Source organism: Lissotriton helveticus, chromosome 6 (genome assembly GCF_964261635.1).
Source record: "Lissotriton helveticus chromosome 6, aLisHel1.1, whole genome shotgun sequence".
NCBI classification, from domain to species: domain Eukaryota; kingdom Metazoa; phylum Chordata; class Amphibia; order Caudata; family Salamandridae; genus Lissotriton; species Lissotriton helveticus.
The window spans coordinates 1274881336-1274907521 of NC_136067.1; the positions used below are offsets into that span (position 1 = coordinate 1274881336).

Here is a 26186-nt window from a genome sequence, read left to right on the forward strand (position 1 = left end):
CTGTTTTGCAGGTAAAGTGGCCCTTTATTTGCAGTGGACTTTTTCTGAGAGATGTTGTTATGGAGCGGGTATTCTTTGCATGTCTACACGCTTTGTCTGCTCATTCGGTGTTGGTGATTGTGTTAGCCATGTGTTGTGCGGGTATTTACAAGTGATGGTGAGTTTCAGATGTTTTTAACGCTTTGCGCAATATATATATATGTATATATGTGTATATATATGTGTGTATGTATGTATATATGTATGTGTGTGTATGTATGTATGTGTGTGTGTGTGTGTGTATATATATATATATATATATACATCTGCAAATACCTCGCAGCAGCGCTCCTTACAAAGAGACTCGAGGCAAGGACCAACTTTTTCTCAGCATTCTTTTATTCAGCCATTAGGTAGTGTGTCATGACGCGTTTCGGCCGTCCCAGCGGCCTTGGTCACATGGCGATACAGATTGCTTTTTGCCCATTTAAAGTGATAACGTGCAGTCACATGTCAGAAATGATGGACATAGAAAAAAAACTATATGTATAAATACATTTGCCTGTACTTTCTCATGGTGCCAATACAGAAGTGAAATAACTGTATAAATACATAAATAAGTCACATTTTGCATAATGTATCAAAAGATTAAAAATATACATATCCAACTTCAATTCGTTGTGCGAAGAGTACTGTCAGTTTAACAAGAAATAAGTATAACTGCATAAATGCATATAACTCTTCAAGATGGTGATGAGAAAAAATATACCATGTAGTCCATCAAATCTATTAGCAAGTATAGTGCGAAAAATAGTGCTCACCCGTGTGTATTAAATTATAATACAGAATTATATTGTTGATCACTGCTATTTAATCATAGTAGTGAAAAAAGACCCAAAAAAAGAAAAATTAATTTTGTCTATGTGGATCTTTTTTTAGAAAGAAACAAGAAAGAATGAATTCATGACAAATTGTACCAGCCAAATAAGGCTCGGAAGAAGAGAATATGGTGCCTTAACTATTTTCCGGCACCATTGTATCATTCTTGTCCTTTGCCATGTTATTGCACCTAAATTTAAAGTGATGTCGTGTCAATTGGAAAAAATAAATATAATTTCTTCCTCTAAAGTGACATCGTGCAGTCAAAGTGCAAATACAGCTAAAGTGGCTGGGGCTGGAGGTTATACAGTACTGAGATAAAGGGGAAGGGAAGTCTAAACCCTATTGAAACAGAGCTTTACTTCCATATTCAAGATAAGATTTTTACATACATCATCAATGTTGCACATATAGAAAAAATCACACCATAAAAACAATCTAAAAAAGAGGGAAGCGGTAACATGATTAAAATCAGCTATCACATCAAAAATCTATATATATATATATATATATATATATATATATATATATATATATATATATATATATATATATATATATATATATATACACACACACTATTATAAAGAGAGCCCAAACCTTTGGTGCTGTGGTTACTGAGATTACCCGCCTCAATCACAACACCCAATACAGCATTTGAAAGGGCAGTTGCAGCAGTGCAGACGCCCACCATATACATTTAAAAGGTAAGAGAACCGTGCCAGCAAAGTAGTCCCTTGTGGGCATGTCTGCGTTGTGCTGTGGGCGTGACAAACGCTGGGGGCATGTGCTACGTGGGTTGTACATACAAAATAATCATATTGGGTGCGTGTGCTTCGTTCCGCCCTTCATGCCATGTGGGTCGTCGTGTGCTGGGGGGCGAGACAAACGCTGGGGGCGTGTGTGTGTGTGTGTGTGCGTGTGTGTGTATATGTATATGTATATATGTGTATATAATATACAGGAAGTCATAATAACCATTCTTAAACCATTTTTCACCGGACGTTGGTTCATGCCGGGCTGGAGCTGTGGTGGCTTCTGCTGTGCTACCCCTTTGTCAGTTATTCTGCTGCTACATAATGGTCCCAATAGTTTCCCAAGCTAATAATATTATGTTTGCTCTGAAAGCTACTTATTTTTCTCAGCAACCTCCGGGGAATGCAGGTGGTGGATGAATTGGTGAAAGTTTCTTAGCATTCAATATTTAATTGCTTCATATGCTGGTGAAGGTATTCCATATCACTATGGAAATTCATGTCTACGTTCATGTTTAGATAAACAAACTGTTCAGTTGGTTTTACAGGGAGAGGGGACAGTTAGTGGCTACTGTTCAACTTTATTTACAGCTGTTTTTGTCTTTCTATTTGCAGTCGATCAAAATCCAGGTCCTTAACTCCAACCAAGAGGTATGCCTATGACATTTGTACATACTGGTGTTGTATTTCTAAAATGCTCTTTATGGTGTTACTTGAAACAAATGGTGCTCAGGCACAAGACCAGGCTCTTGAAGGTGACCTGATTTAGTTATTTTTTTTTATCTGTGGGGTTAGGCGCCCAGCGATGTAAAATATAGGGAGAGGGCAGAGATACTGGTGGAGGGGCCATCCTTCAGTGACGGGGAGCTTACAAAGATTTCAAACACTCCATGGCAAAACAAAGTTTAGGCAGCTGTAACTTCGATGTAGCTCACTTATGCCGATTGGCTGAAATTTCTGTATTGATTGCAGAAGGGTGAACTGAGTTTTTAAAACCATGACACCGAATTTTCCCATATGCCTGATGATTCAGATCACAAATTGCATCATCAGATCTCATTGTATTGAGGCTAATTGGGAAGCTAACAAAGGGCAGCACAAATGGCTGTGCTTGGTGGTACCCGAAAAAAACCTGGTGAATGGTAAAGTACACTACTTTCTCAAGCCTAAACATTGATATTCAGATGTTTTCATTGGGGATACTGTGATGGAGAAGCTGCTTGTGGTCCTCAGTTATCTAAGCCACATACCTCTACCACCCACTGACAAGAGGGCGAGAAGCAGGCAAACATTCAGTAACAAAGGTGAAGTAGAGCAGCAGACCCTTACATTTTGAAGTTAGATGTGTAGAAGAAGCACCACTAGATGGAGAGTACAAGAGATAAGCCAAAAACATAGGAATACATGTATCTCTGGTGGGGGAGGGCAGCCTTCATGAGTATTAGCTGTCAAGTTGAGTAAACCAGTAATCGGCAAATTTAGCCTTGGATTTGGACAATTTGAAACATAGGCTGTTAGCATCCAGTGGCAAATTCCAATGTCTATTAAAAACTAAGACCGATAGAGCTCTTTACATCTGGCAAAAGATAGTTGAAGAACAGGGGACATTTAGATTAATTGACCCATTGACAAAACGGCAATTTCTTCCAAGAACAGAAGCTAAGGTCTCACTATTGCACTAACATTACCACAGAAGAAATGTTCAGCAGAATTGCACACTTAACCCCTCGGCTGCCCTATTGATGCTTATATCATAAAAGTGTCTCGGGCACCCTTATTATATGCACATATGTCCGCAACAGCAAAGAGGTTAATTTTGTCACTCCTGACATGACATCCCACCCATCTGATGTGCGGTGGTTCCCTCCCTAGCATATGCTGTTTAAATCTTCTTTAACCTAAGAAAATCTATACTGAGCCTACTCCTTTCTAGCACACACACTGTCTTGAATGCTAGCAAGGAACCTGGACGTAGGCAAGATTTGTTTGCTTACCCTCCTTAATAAATCCAAACAGTTCCTTGTTTCTTGCTGGGAAGCTGTTTGGGTTGACTGCACCTAGGGAAACCTACGAGCCCCATACATTATTGAACACCAGAATCTTGGAGACGTCCTAGGTTGTGTGAATTGGGAGTACAATGCCACTTTTCTGGATTGATATGTAATAGTTAGGTCTCGCCTGTCGATGCGCATGCGCATCGAGCAAGCGAGACTATAGGGGCTCATCCACTCTTTATCCACACTGCAAGGAATCGTGGCGATTCCTTGCAGTGCACGAGAAATTTAAGCTCAATGCGCATGCGCATTGAGCTTAAATGCGCGTGCACATGCCCCCAGCCGCCTGCCTTGCCTACTCTCTCTCACAGCCTCCCCCAGCTCCGCCCCCTCACTACTTGATTGCACGGCCGCTAGGCCGTGCCTCCCCTACTCTCCTCCCCCCTCCTCCTCCTACTCTCCTCCCCTGCCTGCCTGCCTGTCGTGTCGCACCTCTCCCCTCTCCGCCCCCTCCCCTGCCCGCCGTGTTACGGTGAAAGGCTTGTTATGCCCAGGCGCCTCTTTTACTGTTCCACCAGTCTGGACTGGGAGCGGGGATAAAAAGCGGCAGGCCCCGCAGTTCCTTATCTTACGAAAAGCGGGCTGGCAACTTCGATACCCCGCTCTCATTAGCCTATCTGTCGCCATTTATTTCAAAGGGCACCATTGCGCATAAACATTGCGGGCATGTCATGAAACCATTACGACACACTTGTGAACTGGCTGGGACGCAGCAGCATTTCCCACCAAGCGTTTATCCAAAACCAGTTCATAGCGTGCATGATCTTGACTGCTGATCTCCGTCTATATGGAAGTCACGCTGTGGTTTTCACGTGATCAATGAGTATTGTGAAATAATCTTCAAACTGTATGTCTAATTCCCACAAGTCTTGATCAGTGAAGTCTACCTCGGGTGATCATTATTCACTGTGGTGTTTGTCACTGAAAGCGCCTCTGCTGTATACTGAACGGTTTAAATCGAGCTTCTCAGCAAGATTTCCTCTCCCTTCCTACATTAATGGAACCAGCATGCTTCACATTGCATCAACGCATCTTGAGGCAGCGTTTAAAAGATGGCATGTTGACTCTGCATTGAAACACATAAATGAATCTGTCCTTTAAACAGCTGCTTCTAGAGCCAAAACAAATAAATGTCCCTTATTAGGTTTTTTTCGAGACAAACCTGCCGCCCAACAGAACCGTGTTGCAGGTGAGTTTGTGTTGGACTCCATTATCTTTTCTTTTCATTTCTTCTAATCTTTTTAACACTTAGTTCTGACCACGTCCAGTGGAATAGATGTGCTGATCAAATATTTCTCTGTGATTAACAGGTTTGCATTCCTGGCTTGACTTTTATCTCATGTGGCAGGGAGCGCACTGCAGACACCACGCCACGCAACGCCACTCATCCACGCAACGCCACTCACCCACGCAACGCCACTCACCCACGCAACGCCACTCACCCACGCAACGCCACTCACCCACGCAATGCCACTCACCCACGCAACGCCACTCACCCACGCAACGCCACTCACCCACCGCCACTCACTCAATGCCACTCACCCACGCAACGCCACTCATCCACGCAACGCCACTCATCCACGCAACGCCACTCACCCACGCAACGCCACTCACCCACGCAACGCCACTCACCCACGCAACGCCACTCACCCACGCAACGCCACTCACCCACGCAACGCCAAGTAACCAAAAACATTTCCATGACAAAAAGGAGTCTCTGGCCCTTAATCCACCCACCATATGCAAGCGTTTTCATCAGCATAGCATATAGCATATCTACTAGTGATTTTTAGTTAAAGCTTTTACAAATGTTTATTGCTTTTTTGATTTGTAATTCTTTAGCATTGGCTACAAAAAATAAAAATGCAAAAGATTTACAACAAAAAACCCATAAACAATTCTAAATGCACTAACTCTAATGCTGCGAGACCTATTGCATTTCCAATGCTTGTTTTTTTTTTTGTAAACGAGCATTGGTTTTGAAAAAAGGTTTGCTCAGACGCCTTTAAAAAAAAAAAAATCTTGATTGTGTAAGGGGTTGGCAAAACTCTCACCACACACGGATCCTGTTCGCCTACCAATAAAAATCTCACCTCGTGTGGGTGGGCCTGTGATGGTAATTATAGTTGACACTAATCACCCAAATGTGAATCTGTGTGAAGTATGTTAGTGTCAGTGTGATCATTGCATAGTGCCAATTTTGGCCCATTCATGCAGTAGGGCCAACCCACACATAGGCTACCTTTCGTACTGGTAGACCTATAGGGATATTGGATAGTAGGACTGCTGCCATTTTCTTGAAGCTCTGGAGTTTTCTATCACTGAAGAAGGAAATCCATGGTTTGTGGGGGGGAAATTGCAAAAAATTTGACCAGTCATGTTTAGCATTTTCTGCTGGCAAGGAAGTCGGGCTAAAGGAGGTCAGCTTCAAAACCGATTGCTTAGATTGTTCAGAATCAAAAAATGTACGTTTTGTTTTTTCTTTCCATATAGTCCAGAGTTTGATATGTCATATTATGAATAGTGCACTATAAACAGTGATCCTACTATGACTTTGTAATCTACACTAATATTGCATAATTGATTGTGCAGACTGCATTGCTTGTTTGTAATCCCACATGTATATTGCCGGACCCCAGAATTTTTGGGCACCGTCTAAAAATGTGAAAATATCTTCACATGTTTAATTATATTGTAAGTATACACTGAAAAATTGTTGCAGGGTTTGCATCAGTACATAACCCTGGATGTACCCAAAAAGCATAGTTGTATTGGTGCACAAATGTACCCAAGTCACGTGTTCTTGAACAACTGACATACAGGGACACGGCTGGGGCACAAATACCCTCCCTCTGAATGGATTAAAGGGATTGATGGCCGTTCCATCAATAAAATCGGAAAATCCTAAAATTGTAGTGAGCAACCTATTTCTCAAACGTCTATTAACCTCTGTGTACACAGTAAACTGGAAGAAGACAGGCTGATCCGTTGGCTAATGTAAATATTCATATCAAAAAGTATAGCCTTAAACGCACTTACTGGCATTGCACCAAGAAAATCAATGAGACCTTAAACTCCTGTGTGTTAAACAATTTTGCCAGATTGCAGTAAAACATTTAAATAGCTGGGGACGATCACTAAACTGTTTAAAAAACACCAAGGTGTATGTCTCCAGGAAACCTGGAATAACTTAATATCTTCCTAGAGCAAACTGTTTGAAAATCTATTGCAACGCAAGTTCTTCTCAGGTATCCAGTCATAGTCTACTATTCTGACTGGTCACATCGCAAGATCCAGTTCATAAACCATTCGGTTAATTAAAATAAAATTCAAACTCAGATGGATGAAAGGGAAACACGGTTTGCCAAATGTGGGACTTCGCTTTTGCATTGGTTAATTTGTCACTTTTCAGTTACATATTGCTGTGTTCGTGATAAACCGGTACTAATTAGATGAATCTGTATTAGAGTTCGCGAACAGTAACAAAATAACACTGGTACAGAATGTTTTGAGCACATAACTAATTTTTTAATTGCTACTTAATTCCAATGGCTGTGCCCAAGTTGAAACTGACAAGCAGCTCTGTGGTTTACGTGATAAGCTATCTTCGGTCTTTCTTGCTTTCAGGCCAGCTAGTTTGTAGCAGTTTCATGGTTTATGAACCAACTATTCGTTAAGATGCAAACTAGATAAAATTGTTACCTAGGCAGTGTGCAGAGATTTCGTTATGTGAGGGGAGGCCCTTTCCGCATAGTTGTACATTTCTGTGTCTTCCACAGTAGCAAAGTATTTTTTTGTATTCATCTAAGGTTGGTCTCCCTCCTAAGGGACCACTGCTTCCAGGAACCTTGAAGTATTTGGCAACACTTCTCATCTCCTGCGCACTGCGAAGCTTTTGTTTTATTTATTTATTTATATATATATATATATATATATATATATATATATATGGGAGAGGTGTGGCGCCGCGGCCAGGGCGACTGACGCTGGAATCTGGGGACCACGGTTCGATCTCCGGCGGCAGGTTAGCCCAGCACCATGTGACTCTGGGCAATAGCTCGCTTAATCTTCCCGACGGCCCCCAGCGCCTAGAGACCCTTATGGGTGATTGTGCGCTTTACAAATGTGGACTTTTTTTATATATATATATATATATATATATATATATATATATATATATATATATATATATATATATATATATATCTGGATGTTTTTAGTCTCTATAAAATATATCCAATGCTTGATGGGTAGGAAACATGTAAATGTATGGAGCAACGTATCAGACAGTCTGCCCCCCCCCCTCCCTTTGTGTGAAAGAGACAAAAATTATAGCATTTTGGTGTGTGTGTGGGGGGTGGGCGTAGAAATCTAGCACTGAGCCTTGCCAGCGATCCATTAATTAGTTTAGGGCAATAGAGTGTAAGAAGTACTGCTTTTTGAGAAGTTAGGGGTAATTGGGTTCCTAGAAATCAGTGGATAGTTCATTTTTGCAGTAGTCTTGAGCATATATGATGGGGTCCATGCTTGGAAGGATGACTAAGTGACCTTGAGTTTCTGGATGGTGTCGTAACAACGATGTACTGTCCAGAGGGGCATTAAGGATTTATTTTTCACCTTACCCTCAAAGAACGAACCTTTTTATAGAATAATGAGCTCTCCTAAAAGTTGTCTCAATGCTTACCATCTTAGTTTTTGAGTAAAAAGTATTTTTACATCACCGTGGTTCTGGATCCTTTCTAGGTTCATCTAATTTTAATATTGATCTGGAAAATTTCTTTGACAAACCCATGGTAAGAGCTTGTTAGTTTGCAAGTCTGACGTCTTATTATGGCAGGATTACATGTAGGAATGAGGCAATAGTGTAAGTTCAGATAGCAGGATTGGTAGCGTTACGGTCTCTCTTTGGCTGGCCTACATACAGGGCTTTTGAAGAAAGGGATGAGAAGTGGCTAAGGAAGTGATCTGACAAATTGACAGATCTATTCTTCTCGATCTTTCCTTTTGTAGCAATTTGGAGATCCAAAATCAAGTATTAGGAGTGGATGTAAAAATTAGCTGTGTGTATTTAGTTAATAAGAATGAAGAGAGCTGTGACCGAGATCTCTTTTAGAACTTGCCACTACAGGTTGGTCTCCCAGGAAGATTTCTACCTGTGGTGCTTGAGTGATCAATTAAGAATTTGATAAATTGCTCCACCAATGATATGTTGTCTCCTGGTGGATGATGGGAACTTATTTTAGTGAGGATGAGCCCTAAACTACTTATTTGGATAGGTCTGTGCTTTTTTCTACAGCTCATAACAGAAATAGACAATACCAAAAATGAAAAAAAGTGGCCTTCGAGTTGAATTAAATGTTGACAACAGGTGATCTTTCAGCAGTTTCTTAAATGTTATTAAATTATTAGCCGATCTTGCAGATGGAGGCAGTACAGTTTACGAATTGGGAGCCAGAAAAGGAAAAGAGTGAAATCAAAATGAATCACAAGACAGGCAAGGGGTTGTCAGCAAAAATGGAGCAGAGCATGGCATCAGACCGAATACAAAATGAAATAATGGAGCACAGGTGGGACTAATAAGGGAGTCAAGGAATTTAAATACAGTACATAAAAAGTAAACCTTTCCCAAAGCAATCGGAAAGGCAGTTAGTCACACGGCGAGAGATTAACAGATTTACAAACGCAGAGGAAATAAGAGAAGTAAACTAAAATATATAAATGTTCAACCACTGATGGGGATTATATTGACCGCTAAAGCAATCGAAGGTGCAAAATAAAGGGTGGATTAAAAACAATACTCTTTATATGAGCAGAGAAGGAAAACAAAGGTTGAGTGGGAGGAAAGCAAATGTGTGCCAGGGAAGGTGGGCTGGAAAGATGAGAATCCTTTTTCTTGAGATTCACTTTCAGAAAGTGAATCCATGCTTTGCAGATCATAGCTAAAATGGGTAATATAGGTAACAAAAAAGAAGGCAAGGGAGTGAAAGTAGAGTATGTCTGAATTGTCAAATGGAGAACAATAAAGAAAGTGGGTCGGTAAGATTTAAAATGTGGAAAAAATATTTTCAGAGGTCTCACCTAGAATATGGTTGGGATGAGGAACTAACAGCGAAAGATTCAGCAAGAATTCTCTAAAACTCCAGGAGTATTAACCGAAAGATGATTAGTTTAAATCTGCAGGGAGATCTAACAAGGTTTCAGGAAGTCAAAGCATACTTCAGATCCTTGAAGAAAGTTGTGTGGACCAGGAGGGCTGTAAGCGCCTAATAGCAAGAATAAGGTTAATAGCGGCAATACAAAAAAAAAGTAGTAGATGAAGATGATAAAGCACAGTGAACATCTCTACCCCTCCTTCCCAGAGAGGCATGTGGAGAGTTGGTGAATGATGAGGCTGAGGCTGCGGGGTGTGAAGCCATAGTAATCTATTATTGGGTGATAGTCATTTTTCAGTCATTTATGGTAACTGAAATTGACATGATAGTGTCGATTACAGCGAATATTTGATTACATAACCTCTCATCCCAGAACCTGAGGAAGAGCATGTTCAAATCTGTGAGTTTTTTTAAGTTGTGCCAAGCATTTTATTATTTTTATGGGGAGGGGCTAGAATAAGTCATAGAAACCCTAGAAGTGAAGGGGTCCAGGGATGAGTGTTTCCCTCTCAAGTAGACCTTGCAGTGTTTTATCATATTTATGTACAAGGGTAAATTCTACCCACTTTATACCAGTTCTAAGAATGCAAGACGCACACATACCGAAGTGGCTTGCTTCATCTTGAGGTCTCCTCCTCGCGCAGCCTTTGTGGTCTGATGATTTTTCAAATGTGCTTTGACCATGACTATTTGTAGAGCAGGAAAATACCACTTTGCCCAGAGTGCCACCAAAAGTAGCTCAAAAAGACAGTATGTACTTCAGTCCTTGAAAGACGCAAAGGATATGAGGTGTCTGAAGAGCACCTCCCCAGAACTCTTAAAGTGCAGGATAAACTGTTAAAATGCAATATTGCTCAGTGTGCCCAACTCCAAGATTGAGGTGGGGGATGTAGGACTAAAGAGATGAGGAAATACTCAAGGAAATGAGAGGCCTGGGGAATACGCTCTTGACATCGAGGAAACTGTCTTTTTGCTAGCCATGCTTCCTAAATCTATGTACGCAAGCAGGCTGCAGTGGAATATATGCTTGGAGTGACACACGGTCTAATAGGTTGAGGCAAAGGTTTTCAGTTTCTTAAGAAACTGAAACGACCTTCCACTTTTCCTTCAAGTGCCCGGTGTATAAATGTGAAGACTGAGTATCTCAAAACTCTTTCTGCATTCACTTATGAGGTACGATTAGTGAAGGAACCGATGGAAGACTGCTTCCTTCCTGAAACTCTGTGCCCATTCCAGAAGAAAGCCATGTGTGAGGCATATGAGCTGTAGATCATATGCTTTAGCATAGTTTGCCTTCTGATGTTGGGCCTGGATGTTTGCACTTTGTTTTCCTTCAAAGAAGTCTTTGTAGTCACAAATGAGGTGTCTCCTCCTTGTGGTGATAGTGCGCATGGGCATCAGCTCCATCCTTAAATTGTTTTTTTCTGCCTTCGGGTTCGGATGTGTATTGCTGCGGTTCGGTATTGTTTTCAAACCCCTTCGAAGCGCAATCCTCTACCTTCGACGATTATGGTCTTTCGATCGTGGTTTACCATTCTACACGTATGATCTAAACATGAAAACCTTTGGCCGGAAACTGCGAGGCAGGCTGTCTGGCCCACCCTTGCCGACCATGCCAGCAGTCGGTGGAACGGACTCTGTTCAAGCTATGTCCTGGGTGTCGTGCTAAGTTCCCCTGCGCCGAGGAACACGAAGAAAGATCCTGTGAAGTGTGTATCGTTCCGATCGAAGAAGACCATCCGTGATCGTCTGGCTCGACGCCACGAGATGCAAAGTGGCAGCGGCTCCGGCTCCGCACCGGACATCTTAGGTGACGAACCAGAACACAGTCCTACCAAAGAAGAACTGGTGTCCGAAGCTGACTCCAACATGGAAGAAGACCTGAACGTCACTCTGACTCAACGTACCATGAGTACAGACCCCCATGTGTCCACTCAGGCTAAAGATAAGGCTCTGGTATCACCCTTGGGCTCCGGTTGACACCAAAAAAGTTTCAGGTGCCCCGCTCTCCAGCCCAGCTATGAAACACAAACGCAAGCCTTCCGGCTCGAGCTCAAGCCGGTCGCAGTCCGGTGCCGAGCCAACACCTTCTGCACAGAAACATAAGGACAAACATTGGCCACGCTGTCGGTACCGAGGACATCTTCGACACTGAAAACCTCTGAGCTGAAACCCTCGAAACCAAGAGCCAGAACCGAAATCGTCCAAGCCTAAAACATCGGAGCCAAAAAGCTCATAGCAGACAACCTCCGCGCCGAAAAGTTCGGAGCCGAAACATATCACTCTGAAGACTCCATCGCCTAAAGCGGCTAAAACTAAGGATTCTGATTCAAAACACTCAGCACGCAAAGACTCAACTAAAATCTTCGATGCCGAAAGCTACTCCGAAAGGAACGGACACTCCTTCCAAGGAACTTCCATCTAAAGAAACACCTAGATACAAAACAGAAAATACTTGGTATTGATCTAAACACTGGACGCCTTCTAGAGTTAGACCTCCCACAAGATGCCACTATACCTCGTAAGCAGAAAAAAGATCTGGGTACCAAGCCTTCTCCCCCTTGTATACCTCCATCTCCTCCTATTGCCAACATTACACCATCAAATTCACCACCTCCAGAGTCACCTGACCCACAGGATGACTATTTCAGGGACGGGGATGATCATCATATCCCTCAAGACCCAGACATACTACATGACTCTGACCCCTGGGATGATTATGATAAGGATCCAAATGTACCAAATGACCCTGATCCGTATCCCTCCAGACCTTTCCCACCTGATGAAAACATTGGCTTTGCACAGCTTATCAACAGGGCTGCCCAATATCATGGGGTGGACCTACATACTGACCATCTAGAAGATTTCCTTGTAGAAACATTCACAGAGGTCTACTAACTCTTTACCCATGCTAAAAGGAATGTTAAAACATACTAACAAGGTATTCAAAGACCCAGTTAGAGCCAGAATACTAAAACCTTGGGTGAATAAAAAGTACAACCCCGCTCCTACAGACCCTGTATTCATAAAAGGTCAGTTACCATTAGACATTCTTGTTGTATCTAACGCCCACAAGAGAGCTAACCCTCAAACGGGTGACACTCCTCCTCCTGCCAAGGAGTCTTAACGTATTGATGTCTCCGGCAAGAGGGTAGCTTCACAGGATGTCAATTCTTGGCGTATTGCCAATGCTCAGGCTTCATTGGCACACTACGACAGGGCACATTATGAGGACAGGGCACATTATGAGGAGTTGGAAAAACTCACACAACATTTGCCAGAAGAACATAAGGCAAAAGCTAACTACCTCATTCAGGAAGGGAAGCTCATCACAAACACTTCCATAAAATTCTCCCTAGATGCAGCAGGCACAGCTTCGCGTGCTATCAACACTAGCATACTGTTGCAGTGACATGCTTGGCTTTGAATCCCTGGATTCAAGCATGAGGTACAATCCGCCATTCTTAATCAGCCCTTTGATAAAGAGCATCTTTTCGGGCCAACCGTAGATACTTCATTAGAAAAAATGAAGAAAGACACAGACTGCAAAATCAATGGGTGCCCTACAATTACCTTCCAGCAGGGGTTCCTTTTGGCGCTCCTTCTACAGGGGTAGCTCAAAAACACTGTCCGGAAAATCTCTCCTCCTCTTATAAAGGGAACAACCAATCTAAATCCTCCAGAGGCTATTTTCGAGGAGGTTACAGAGTAAATAATAATGAGGGAAGAGGCAGAGGTAACTCCACCCTGTTAAAACAAGCGGTCCTCTCTCTGTTGGACAAACATGCAATAGAACCAGTCCCATTAAATCACCATGGGACAGGAGTGTACTCCCTATACTTTTTGATTCCCAAAAAGGACTGCTCTCTCAGGCCCATACTGGACCTCAGACAGCTAAACTTCTACATTCAATCGGACCACTTCCACATGGTCACCCTACAACAGGTGCTCCCATTGCTTCAACAAGGCGACTTTCTTTCCACTTCAGATTTAAATGACGCCTACTTCCATATTCCCATTCACCCAGCTCACAGGAAATATCTCAGGTTCGTGGTGGACGGATAACATTACCAATTCAAAGTCCACCCATTCCGGGTCACTACAGCACCAAGAGCCTTCAATTGTCTAGCAGTGGTCGCAGCTCATTTAAGAAGACCGCACATTCACGTCTTCCCTACTTAGACAACTGGCTAATAAAAGCCTAAGTCACAACACAGCTGCATACACCACACTCACAAAATAGTTCAGCTGCTTCACGACACTGGATTCACTGTCCACCTCACCAAATCCCATCTTCAACCCTCCAACACGCACGCCTATCTAGGAGCTACAATAGACACTTACAAAGCTCTAGCGTACCCCAACCCAGTCAGAATACGCACCATGCAAACCCTAATATCACAATGTCAACCGCAACACTCATTACCAGCCCGAGCGTTTATGCAGTGGATCGGAATGATGTTGTCTTGCATTCTAATAGTTCCTTACACAAGACTCCAAATACGTCCCCTACAAGAATGCTTAGCACGTCAGTGAAACCAGGCTTGTGGTCAGTTAAATGATCTGGTGTTGGTAGTTGGCTGCACTCATCACTCTCTGCAGTGGTAACATTTCTAAAGGTTGGCCATCCGCAGACGCATCACTCACTGGTTGGGTAGCTCATCTTCAAAAACATACCTTTCAGGGCACATGGACTCTACAACAAAAACAGCTCCACATAAACCATCTGGAGCTGCTCACAGTTTTTCTAGCATTGAAAGCTTTTCAGATACACCAAGTAGGCAAAGCTGTCCTAGTTCGTACAGACATGACAGCAATGTACTATACAAAACGGTGGGCCATACCTCAAAAGATCTACCTCCTTGCAGAACCTCTCCCAGGAGTAGACAATCTGATTGCAGATCTGCTCAGTCGTCAGAGACAACAAATCCACGAATGGAACTACATCCCCAAGTACTCCTCCCATACTTCCAAATGTGAGGCTACCCAGAAATGGATCTGTTTGCCACACACCAACGCAAAATGCCCAAACTACGCGCCCAGGTATCCACACATTGTCCAAAGGCAATGCACTATGGATAAATTGGTCAGGAGAATTTGATTACGTTTTGCCGCCTCTCCCACTAATTCCATTAGTGGTTCGGAAGCTCAAGCAACATTCCCTCACGATGATCCTAGTCGCTCCCACATGGGCTCGACAACCATGGTTCACAACCCTGTTGGAACAATCTGTAGTTCCTCATCAAAAGTTGCACCTCTTCCCCCAAGCTTCTCACTCAGAACCATGGAGAGATATCCAGATCCAAGTTAACTCAACCTTGCAATCTGGCACCTGAAATCTTAAATTTGGCTACTTTAATCTCCCATCATACTACATGAATGTCATTAGAGAGGCTAGACGTCCTACCACAAGAGCATGTTATGCAGCAAAATGGAATCGATTTGTAAGTTATTGTACAAAAAAAATAAATCCGCTAGATGCTTTAACTCAAAACATAATTTTCTATCTGTTACACCTACAACATGCTAACTTAGCATATGCATCTACACAATTACACCTTGCCGGCATAGCGGCGTACCTACAAAACGGACTTGTCTTTGTTTTGCGTACCCGCTGTGAAAGCTTTAATGGAAGGACTCAAAAGAATCATTCACTCTAGACTTCTGCCTTCTCCCGTGTGGAATCTTAATATAGTCCTTACAAGACTCATGGGCCCACCATTTGAGCCTTTGCACAGAGGCGAACTATAATTTCTCATTTGGAAAGTAGCCTTCCTTAGAGACATCACATCTCTAAGAGTTGGTGAGCTCCAAGCACTAACTATGCAAGAACCATTTTTGCAAATTCACCAAAATAAATAAGACTAACCCAAAATGTTTACCCAAAATCGTTTCTGCTTTTCATCTCAACCAGTCGGTTGAGTTACACGTGTTTTTTCCACAACCAGACTCCATAGCAGATCGTGCTCTTCACACATTAGTTGTCAAAAGAGCGATACTTTATTACTCTGAAAGAACCAAACATTTTAGGAAAACGAAACAACTTTGTTGCTTTTTCACAACCACATAAAGGCAATCCCATCTCCAAAGCAGGTATTGCATGATGGATAGTTAAGTGCATACAGATATGCTACCTTAAGGCTAAACGCACCTTAGCAGTTCCCCCTAGAGTGCATTCTACAAGCAAACTAGGGGCTTCCATGGCAATCTCGGGGAACATACCCTTGGATGACATTTGCAAAGCTGCAACATGGTCTACGCCACACACATTCACAAAGCACTATTGTGTAGTTGTGTTGGCAACACAACAAGCGAGTGTGGGCCAGGCAGTTTTAAGAACACTATTTCACAACACTGCAACAGATACAGGATAGCCACTGCTTGGGAATAACTGCTACATAGTCTATGCTAAAGCATATGATCTACATCTCATATGCCTCGAACGGAAAATGCTACTTACCCAGTATGCATCAGTTCTTGGCATATAGGGCTGTAGATTCATATGCACCCACCCGCCCTGGTACCTTTACCTGTTGCAGTATTATCTTACATTGATACACTAAACATGGATATCACTTTCCACTCGTACTAACTCCATCATCACCCGTAAGGCAAAACAATCTAAGAATGGGGCCGATGCCTATGTGCACTATCACCAAAACGAGGAGTCGCCTACCTCGTGACTACAAAGACTTCTTAGAAGAAAAACAAAGTGCAAACATCCGGGCCTAACACCAGATGGCGATCTATGCTAAAACCTATGAATCTACAGCTCTATATGCAAAGAACAGATGCATACTGGGTAAGTAACATTTTCCTTTCTGCCTATGTGACCCAGCATTGTTGTCAAGGGAATGCAAACATTTAAAGGGCCATCTTTCAACTCCATAACCCCTTCTCTGTTAGGCTCCTCATTTGGTATAATATAAAGAGTGAAAAATAGGTATTAAAGACACCTATGTATTTCCGAAATGGGAACAAAGTATAGAGTTTAGAAACCGTAGGGAATTTCACATCTCCGAAATTTTGGGTACCCATTCTAGCATGTGCATTATACGACATTTTTCAAAGTGACTTTTTTACATAGTGTCCTACATTTCGAAGGCAGAAATGCATCAAAAGTCAATCGGTAATAACAGTTGCTCTGCAATTCTGTGTTCCCCTAAGTCTCCCGATAAAAATGGTACCTCACTTGTGTGGGTAGGCCTAGTGCCCATGACAAGAAACTGGCAAAAACACAATATGGACACACTACAAAATAACGGTCAGTTTTCACTGTAAAAATTTGAAGTCCCTCGCTGTAGATTTTGAACCCTAGCTTTACCGGCACCTAGGGAAACCTAGCAAACCTATACATTTTTTTTAAACTAGACACCCAGGGGGATCCAGGAGGGGTGACTTGTCTTGCTTTAACCAGGTTCTGTTACCCAGAATCCCTTGCAAACCTCAAACTTTGAGAGGAAAAAAATCCCACACATTTCTGTGATGGAAAGTTCTGGAATCTGCGTGGGTCCAAAAACCTCCACCCACCCGCATTCTCCAAATCTCCTAATAAAAATGGTACCTCACTCGTGTGGGTGGGCTAGTTACCAGCAACATGCAAGTGCCCAAAACGTATTGTGGAGACCTCAAAATTACCTATTGCAAAATTACCTGTTGTTGCAAGGGGGTCACCTGGGTTTTTGGCCCATGGCTCGGCGGCAATCTAGGGAAACCTACCAAATCCAGACCTTTCTGAAAACTGGACACCCGGGAAGTTCAGGGAGGTATGGCTTGCCTGGATCCCCCAATGATTTCCTACCCAGAATCCCAACTTTTGTGGGGTGGGCTGCAGTCCCCATGCCTGTCCTATTAAAAAAATCTCTGCTGTCTAGGGTACTTTCTACACCCTCCCCCCTCCTCCCCAGGGGGAGCAGAAAGACTTGTTATGCCAAAATGTATGGGGCGGGGAGCAGAGGCCCTTGCCCAAGGGGCTGCTCCCCGCCCTCCCTTGTGGCTAGTGCTGCTTGGGAATCGCCCTATCACCAAGCGGGCATCCACTAGGGAGTAGTACCATTGGAAAGGGGAGATTCTCCTACCACTCACATGTGTTTCGGTGCTCGGGGGGCTGAGAAACTGAGTACTGAAATAGTACACTGAAAACAAAACGTTGTTTCAGTTTCAATGACCGCGCGCCATGCGCACAATCGTCAATACATGGAAAGACAAACACAAGCCTCTGGAGGTTGGGGGAAGCTCTAACCCCAACCCCCTCCTCCTGAGGCAAAAAAAAGGAATGGTTCCATCATGAACACTGGTTCTCATGACTGAACCATTCTGTCATGAGCACCGACCTTGAGTGGAGGAGTGCAAGCATTTTCCACAATGTCCAATTATGCATATGAATAATGCAAAAGCAAACTAGGAAAACAGCCAGTTCTTCAGCATCCTCAGGGCCACCACCTGTTAGAAAAGTGTGAGGATAGAGAAGATGGGGAGGTCAGCAACTACAGTGGCGCATAGCTAACTTCAGCAGTCTTAAATAGTTATGGACACCAATAGAGGGAAGAGATAATAAATGGTGCGATATGATACAATACAAAGTGCTTACTATCCCAAAGTGGGGTTCTGAAGCACTTGCATACATGGGTAGAAAGCTGTACATTGAAAGAATTGTCTTTTGTTTCCATGTGTGGAGTGTTTCCATGTTTTGCATATTATCACTAAGTTGTGGGTGGAGACCCAGACAACGAAGTAAGGAGTATGTAGACCGGGTTACATTCATCAAATTCATGTCCCTTGCTACCAAGGGGGTGCCAATTAGTTTTTCCTTACCTCTGTTTGATAGGGGTAAAGGGTGGGACTGCAGCTTCTGCGTTCAAAGTGAGGTTGTTTCTCTGCTAGGCCTGCCCTTTGCCTCCAGTTGCTGCTTCAGAAAGGTTATGACTCCCCAATGCAGGGATGTTTAACTTCATTGTACTCATGTTGTGGGTACTTGTGCCTGGTGCCAGCCCTGATATCTCCTGCTGTGAGAAGTATCCCTACACAAAGGAAGTGAACCTGAGAAATCAGTCTGGTACTGCAGCTTGATGCACTCTCAAACTGTTGTAAGTGTGCAAAAAAAGAAAAAAATAGTAGAAAAGGAGCACCTTGTTTCCTATCTACTAAATGAAAACATTCATGAACTCTACTTAAAAGTGGGAGGTTGAGTCCACAATCATGTGCCAACATCTGATGAACTGTGAAATTGAGGAGGAAAATTAAAAGGTGCTAATGTGACATCTCACTGACTAGTGCAAGAAGAGCGTCTGTAAAGGAGACTATAGCAAACTGCCTTACGTGCAGCAGACAATGCTGGTAGGCAGATGGGCACTGCTCGAAGGTGACCTGCCCGACTGAAAGTTTAGGATTTTGAGCAAGACGTATAGGCCTCTATCATAAACATGCCATTCACAGAAGAAAGTCTGTTTAAAGCAACAGTAGACCACTCCCAACATAGGAAGAAAGATAAGGACGCTCCTATAGCAATGAGATCCTTACAGTTAAGGGGATATTTAAAAAAAATTTTTTTTTTAAAGGTGTGTGTGTGTATATAGGGAAGGAACCAACCCAGCCACAACCAATGGTGAGAGGGAGTTTCCAACCCAATATACAACATTCTCAGACCATAATTGTGCAGGAAACTACTACACTATAGCAAGATCAGTCAGCACAGAGACCTTCCTTATTAAGGCATAGCCAGCGGGAAAGGCCAGGCCAGAGCACAAGAAGATCAGACACAGGCACCAAATAACTCTGAAGAAGAGAAGCCCCTGACATCAAACACCTAGTGCAGGGTGTCCGCTGGGGGGTTATTCTCCAGGACTTGAAAGAAATGACCTCTGAGAAATCGGCACTCAATATCCTAAAACTCTGCTTCTGCATTGCTTTGGAGATGGCAACAAATTGCAAGCCAAAGGGATCGGTATGGAAAAGTAAACTTCTAGAACAGAATATACAAGATGATCCACAAAATGAGTCTACTTAGTGGCCATAGACCTCAAGGACACATACCAGATGAGCAATGGGCAAAATAAATATGATAAACCACTCGAACTACCAATTCAAAGTGCTCCCATGTGAGAGTCTGCACCAAGACTGTTTACAAGTTGTCTTGCAAATTTTGGCCGCTTACTGAAGACTGGATACTTGTAAAACCGACAGGTCAACTGGCTGGTAAAGGAGCTCTTATTCAGTGCCAAGACAGCATACAGAAACTGCAATTGCTGGGGTGCTCTCTAGAAGTAGAGAAATTATCTCCCGTTCCCGTGAGGGATAGGCTGTTCTTGGAGGCAACATTGAACTTCATGATAGCAAAATCATTCCGGATACAGAGCCGCTGCCACAGCACCCGAACTATGCCGGACCATTAACACCTCCTTCGAATCAGGCATCTTCCCAGACGACTGGAAGCGGGCAGAGGTCATGCCAATCCTCAAGAAACCCTTGGCTGACCCGACTGACCTGAAAAATTACTGGCCCATCTCTCTGCTTCCCTTTTCAGCCAAAGTCATGGAGAGATTTGTCAACGCCCAGCTGACCACCTTCATCAAAGAGAACGCCCTCCTCGACTCCTCCCAGTCCGGATTCCGCAGCAACCACAGCACCGAGACCGCCCTCCTCGCCGCCACCGATGACATTCGCATGCTACTCGACCAGGGCCACACATCCTCCTAGACCTCGCCGCAGCCTTCAACTAGGTCTCCCACAGCACTCTCGCAGCCAGGTTCCACTAGGCCTGCATACGGGCCTTCGACTGGATCCGCTCCTTTCTCACCGGCAGAACCCAAAGGATCAGACTCCCACCATTCATCTCAGAACCCACACAGATCAACTGCAGAGTACCCCAAGGATCCTCGCTCAGCACCACGCTCTTTAACATCTACATGGCCCCACTCGCCACAATTTTTGTTCAGCATGGGCTCAGCATAGTATTCTACGCCGACGACACCCAGCTCCTCCCTCATGAAGAACCCCGAAGACACTCCGCTTCCGAGAAGGAATGAGTGACTTCGCAGTCTGGATGAACAGCTGTCTTAAGCTCAACTCCGAGAAGATTGAGGTCCTAGTCCTAGGACCCTACTCCGTCGCCTGGGACAACACCTGGTGGCCCTCGGAAACCCACCGATTCCATCAGACCACGCCCGAAACCTCTGCATCATTCTAGACTCCTCCCTCACCATGACCCGCCAGATTACGCAGTCACCTTCATCTGCTTCCACTCCCTGCACAAGCCCTTCAAGTGGATCCTCCCCGAATGCAGAAAGACCGTCACCCATGCAGTCAAACGAGCAGACTGGACTATGGTAACTCCCTCTATGCCGGAATCAACAAAACCCTACTACACAAGCTCCAATCCATCCAGAATACTGCAGCCAGACTCGTCCTTGGAACCCCACAACATAAGCACATGACCCAGCACCTACAAGACCTCTAGTGGCTCTCCGTTGAGAAGAGTAACCTTCAAGCTACTCACCCACACTTACAAATCCCTCCACAACATTGCACCAAAAATACCTCAAGAAAAGAGTCTCCTTCCAGGTACCCAAAAGGAACCTCCGTTCTGCCGACCTCACCCTGGCAGATACCCTATGCATCCGCAGAACCAGAACAGATGGAAGAGCCTTTTCCTGCGTCGCAGGAAAGACCTGGAACGAGCTTCCAGGCAGTATCAGACGCTCCCCCACTCTGCACACCTTCAGGAAGAGCCTCAAGACCTGGCTCTTAGACTAATCCGGAGATGCAACTCCTCCTCCCCCCCTAGCGCCTTGAGACCCTGACTGGCGAGTAGCGCACTCTTTAAAAAAAAAAAAAAAAAAAAAAAAACCCTGACTGATACACAACATTATTTTGGCATTGGCTGTGCAAGTTCGTCTCTGCCTGAAGGGAAAGTTTCTGGTGGTGAGACCAGTGATTAAATTAATTAGCATGATAACCTTCTGCTTTCAGGTGATTCGGTTTGCCAAGATATACAAGACCACTTTAATAATGTTTACAAAAGCAGTGGTTCTAATTGGCTGGTACCTGGGAGGATATAGTGGTTGTTGCAGCGGCGGCAGGGAGAAACTGACTGTAGGCAGACTGTTCAGACAGTTCCTCCTCCGTGACCTTTACTAAAGATGCATCACATAGAGGGTGGGTTGCACATATGGGGACACTAAAACCCAGTTGTCAATAGAACCAACAGTAGGCAGTGAAACGCACTGCTGGAACTCGATGGTATTTGTAGTGCTGAAGGCCTTTCACGGACACAACACAGGCAGTGGTACAGATTTAATCCGACACCAGAATGACCATGTTCTGCCTAAACAAACTATTGAAGAACAAGATCATGTGCTTTCCAACCCAGCACAGAATATATATGGATGAGCGCTTGTAAGCCATACAAGAAGACTGACTGGAGGGACACTCGCATGGTGCCCAGAGTGCAGATCATATCTTCCAGGCTCATATTGCTTAATTATTTGCACGAGACCTACAAAACACCTGAGCACCTTTGGCGCGTAGCATGTTGGTGCTTCTTCAAAACCCCGACCCACTTTTATCATATTGTGTGGGGCTTCCCGTTGATTGCGGGATACTGGGAGCAGGATCATTGAGGTTCTATCCAGGGCAGAAGGGAAGCCCACTGCCCCCTTCCCATTCCCCATTCCCCATTCTATTGGAAGTCCTTGAGGGAGTGAGCGACACTGGGGAAGACAAGACCCTGGTGGGAATTGGAGTGGCACTTGCAAAGAGGGATATTGCCAAAGGTTGGCTGCTGCCTTCCTCTCCCCCAATAGCACAAGGAAACGGGCGATGAACTGGTGCGTGATGCTGAAGAGGGCCGTATAGGAGGCCAGGAGGTTTTTCCAAAAACGTGCAAAGATATGGGATAAATGGTTGGAATACCATGGACTTCCCATGTGGGATGTGTGGGGGGGGGGGGTAAGATATATGTAATACCTCCTTATCTTACTGTACTGATGTCCCATGTTATGTGTTATTTTCTGCTTTAAGAACCAGTAAAATTCAGTTTATTAAAATAAAAAGCAGCAAAGAGAACTGCACCGCCAAGTTAATCGCCAACACCTATGTGGAAAGGTAATCTGGTGCTAACGTTCCTGGTGACTGCTCCATTGGAGCCTTTGCACAAACTAGGACTTAAGTTCCTAACCATGAAAATAGCCTTTCTGATTTCCTTGACTTCCCTAATCGCAGTAAATCAGTTACAAGCACTTGCAGTGCCGGAACAATACCAACAGATGCACAAGGATAGGCCGTTAATGAGATCTAACCACTTTTTTTCAACTAAGACACAGGCTGCAAGTACTACACACTCTAAATGTTAGGAGAGAAGTACTGTTACCGGGAGGAAACAAAACTTATAAGAGGGACTCAGTGCATTGTCTTACGCACCAGCAAGCATAGGTGTCCCCGTCACAAAAGGAATTGTTGTAACCTTGATAATACAAACATGCTATAATCTAACAAGAAAAATGCTGATTAGCAAGCCAAGATCTCACACTGCCAGTAACAAAGGGGCGACTCTAACCAAATGACTTGTGACAGCCAAAGGTAAACAATTTCCACCTTCTCATAATATTACCACATGAAGTCCAACAGGGAAGCTAAGGGGGAGTAACCAAAGGTACTGAGACACCTGTTTGCAACCACACATTAACTTCAAACCAACCTCTCAATTTAAGGTAATTAATTCAGAGATTCGTGTTTCAAAAGGAAAAAGTTACTTACCAGTACTTACCAGTAACAATAGTTTTGCAGTTTGAAAACCTTTCTCGATTCACATGACTCTCACCTCCGTAGCGAAGAGGTGTGGTTCAACAAAAAGAATTGGCACCTTGCATAGATAAGGATGCCCAAGACCGTATAGGTAGCTCAAAAAGGGTACATTTAATATGAAAACAGACCATACACTGGGAGCATATATTTGATGTCATAGTGGATGTTACTACCCATGTACTGGTCAAGCTCAAGAGGAGAAGCAAAAAAAGGAAAATAGGGACATTTTATAGTTATTGATAAGTAACTTTTGCCCCCTTTGTTGTTCTTGGTGTGGCAGATTATGTACATGACATGATGTATGGTGCTCCAGTGAGGCTATGAAAGAGCAGGGGCATTGAGGATTACTGCAAGTGACCTTGCATCCTAAGGAGGCAGTCATTTTTGCCTAAGAGGGTACTGCACCAGTGGCACTTGTACTTGACCGGATAGTGGCGAATCTCTGGCATCCTTTTTGAAGGATAGATTAGAAATGAAGAGTAGAGTGGCGTACCACCCTAAGGACCTAAGTTTTTCACTGGAATTTGTGTGTAGGGTGTGTTTTGGGGGGGTGTTTTGAGGGTGTGGCAAGGATCGGAAGATTTGTTCAGGTTTTCTGTGGGCGTTGACATGAAAAAAGTTCTGTGACTGGAGGATAATGAGTTGGTTAGGGAATTTGCTTGCAAAGGCGTGGGGCAATAGAGGACTTCTGCCTTAACATCCCTGTGTATTTTTAAAAAACATCTTTTTTTTATCTAATTGTCCAGAATTTTAACCTAAATTTCTTTGGAATAACCTTTGGCTAACGCATGCGGTCACACAATCTTTTAGAGTTTAGGCTAAAATCCTATCCGTGAAAGGGGGAGTTAGTTCAGGGTATAGCTTTCAATGGTCCTGATTAAAAATGTAGGTTTTGTTTACCTTTCTTGATTATAGTAGACATTGATAACGCTGTGCAGCGTTGTTTATGCAGTGTTCTCCTACTGCCACCTGGGCAAAATTGGTATAGAAATTGATGGCCAACGGTTCTGACAAAAGGAAACCACTAAATTGCTACTTGTTCAAAAATGGAATTGATTAGAACATGCATACATTAACCCCTTGACCGCGGCGCAAATTCCGCCGCGGTGCTGGGGAATTAATGAGGGGACGTGTTTCGGACGGCCCCGGCCATCCTCCGCACACGCCCACTGTGACATCTGGCGGCCGGAGCCGGCCGACGCACGCAACGGGTTAATGGGCTGAAGAATGGGAAACCGTTGTGATCGGAGTGGAGAGGTGTGGCTGTTAACCATGCCGGTGTGTTCCCAGATGAAAAAAAGAAGAGGTTTCTGGTACTGCCAAGGGTTGCCCATACTATAAGTCTAGAGAGTCGCTGAAAAAAGTAGATGGATTGTGTCGTCCATGTGACATTCATTATATATATATTTTTTCTCTTCACAGTAATTCACCCTTGGCAAGTCCCGCAAGGAGTGCCAGTCCAGAATGAGGCGGGAGATGGGACGAAGTCCTCAGATATTTGGAAGATTGTATATTTTGTGATGTTCATTTTTGATGTCATTTGGCCAGATGGGTGTTTTCAGTTGTATACTGTTAAGATTGGTTATTTGACTATTTTAAGATTCTTTGTAAAAAATAATTAGCAAGTTGCTTATTTTTGTTTTTAAATACCCTCTGGCCATGCTTTTGTATCTGGTTATAAACATGCTCAGTCTCAACCCGTGTCTTTGTCTGGACTATCTTTGACCATATTCAGCCAAGGTGGTCCTCCCATACACCATTTCCCCATCCCAAATGTATATAGAAGTGGACTTGGCAATACTTCAACTCCCTCATGGCGTTTCTGCTTTTTAAAGCATTTAAAACCAGTGTTCAAACTGCTGGAGGACCCTACAGTTTGGGTTCCCCTTTCTCAACAATGTTACCAGCTGAAAACGTATTTTATGTTTGTGAAAGAAGAAAAAAAACATTCAAATAGTATGTTCAGCACATCTTATGTGAAACAGTTGAGCCTTGAAATTGCACCATCCCATAAGCATGAGAGGAATGACCTTCTTTCTACATCCGGTCTTGTGCTGTTGTGTAACCCATCCTCAACCGTGAGCTCATGCAACCTAAGGTGTCATGCGAGGCCTGTTATCTAGTCCAAGATCCAGGATTTTGGTGGACATCCTTGCAGATGTAAACTACCTGTTCAGCTTCCTTGCACCATGCTACATCAGGAGTTTATATCCAGAGGGCCTAGACTACAAAGTGCTTGCTGTTCTCTTTAAAGGGAACAGTCTCTCTCAATTTAGCGAAGGTTTTATGGTGTCTGAGGAGAGCGCTCCCAACAATGTTTTATTGTGTGTATTTTAAAGCTCATTATCCCCCTTATCTTGGTGCTGAGCAGGTACTTCTGCTTAGCCCTGCCTATTGTATGTTGGCTAATTGAAAAGCCAGGTCTTCAACTTCTTGCGGAATTCAAGAAGAGAGGAGGCAGCTCTGATGTGAAATGGGTGGTTGTTCCACGATTTAGGAGTAAAATAACTGAACAGTCATCGCCCTGATCGCTTTGTGTATATGAATGAGATGTCTGCAAGTAGGAG

The 26186-nt window shown here is 43.7% G+C and overlaps 1 protein-coding gene across 1 annotated transcript in view; it reads left to right on the plus strand.

Annotated features, from left to right (window-relative positions):
- LOC144763426 (serine/arginine-rich splicing factor 7-like) overlaps nucleotides 1-25316 on the plus strand; it is a 91290-nt gene extending 65974 nt beyond the window's left edge. Inside the window, exons 6-7 of the mRNA XM_078649011.1 lie at nucleotides 2229-2264; nucleotides 25042-25316. Coding sequence (XP_078505137.1) covers nucleotides 2229-2264; nucleotides 25042-25087 — 82 coding nt within the window. The 3' untranslated portion in view covers nucleotides 25088-25316. The remainder of the gene's footprint in view (nucleotides 1-2228; nucleotides 2265-25041) is intronic.
- The last annotated feature ends 870 nt before the right edge of the window (nucleotides 25317-26186 follow it).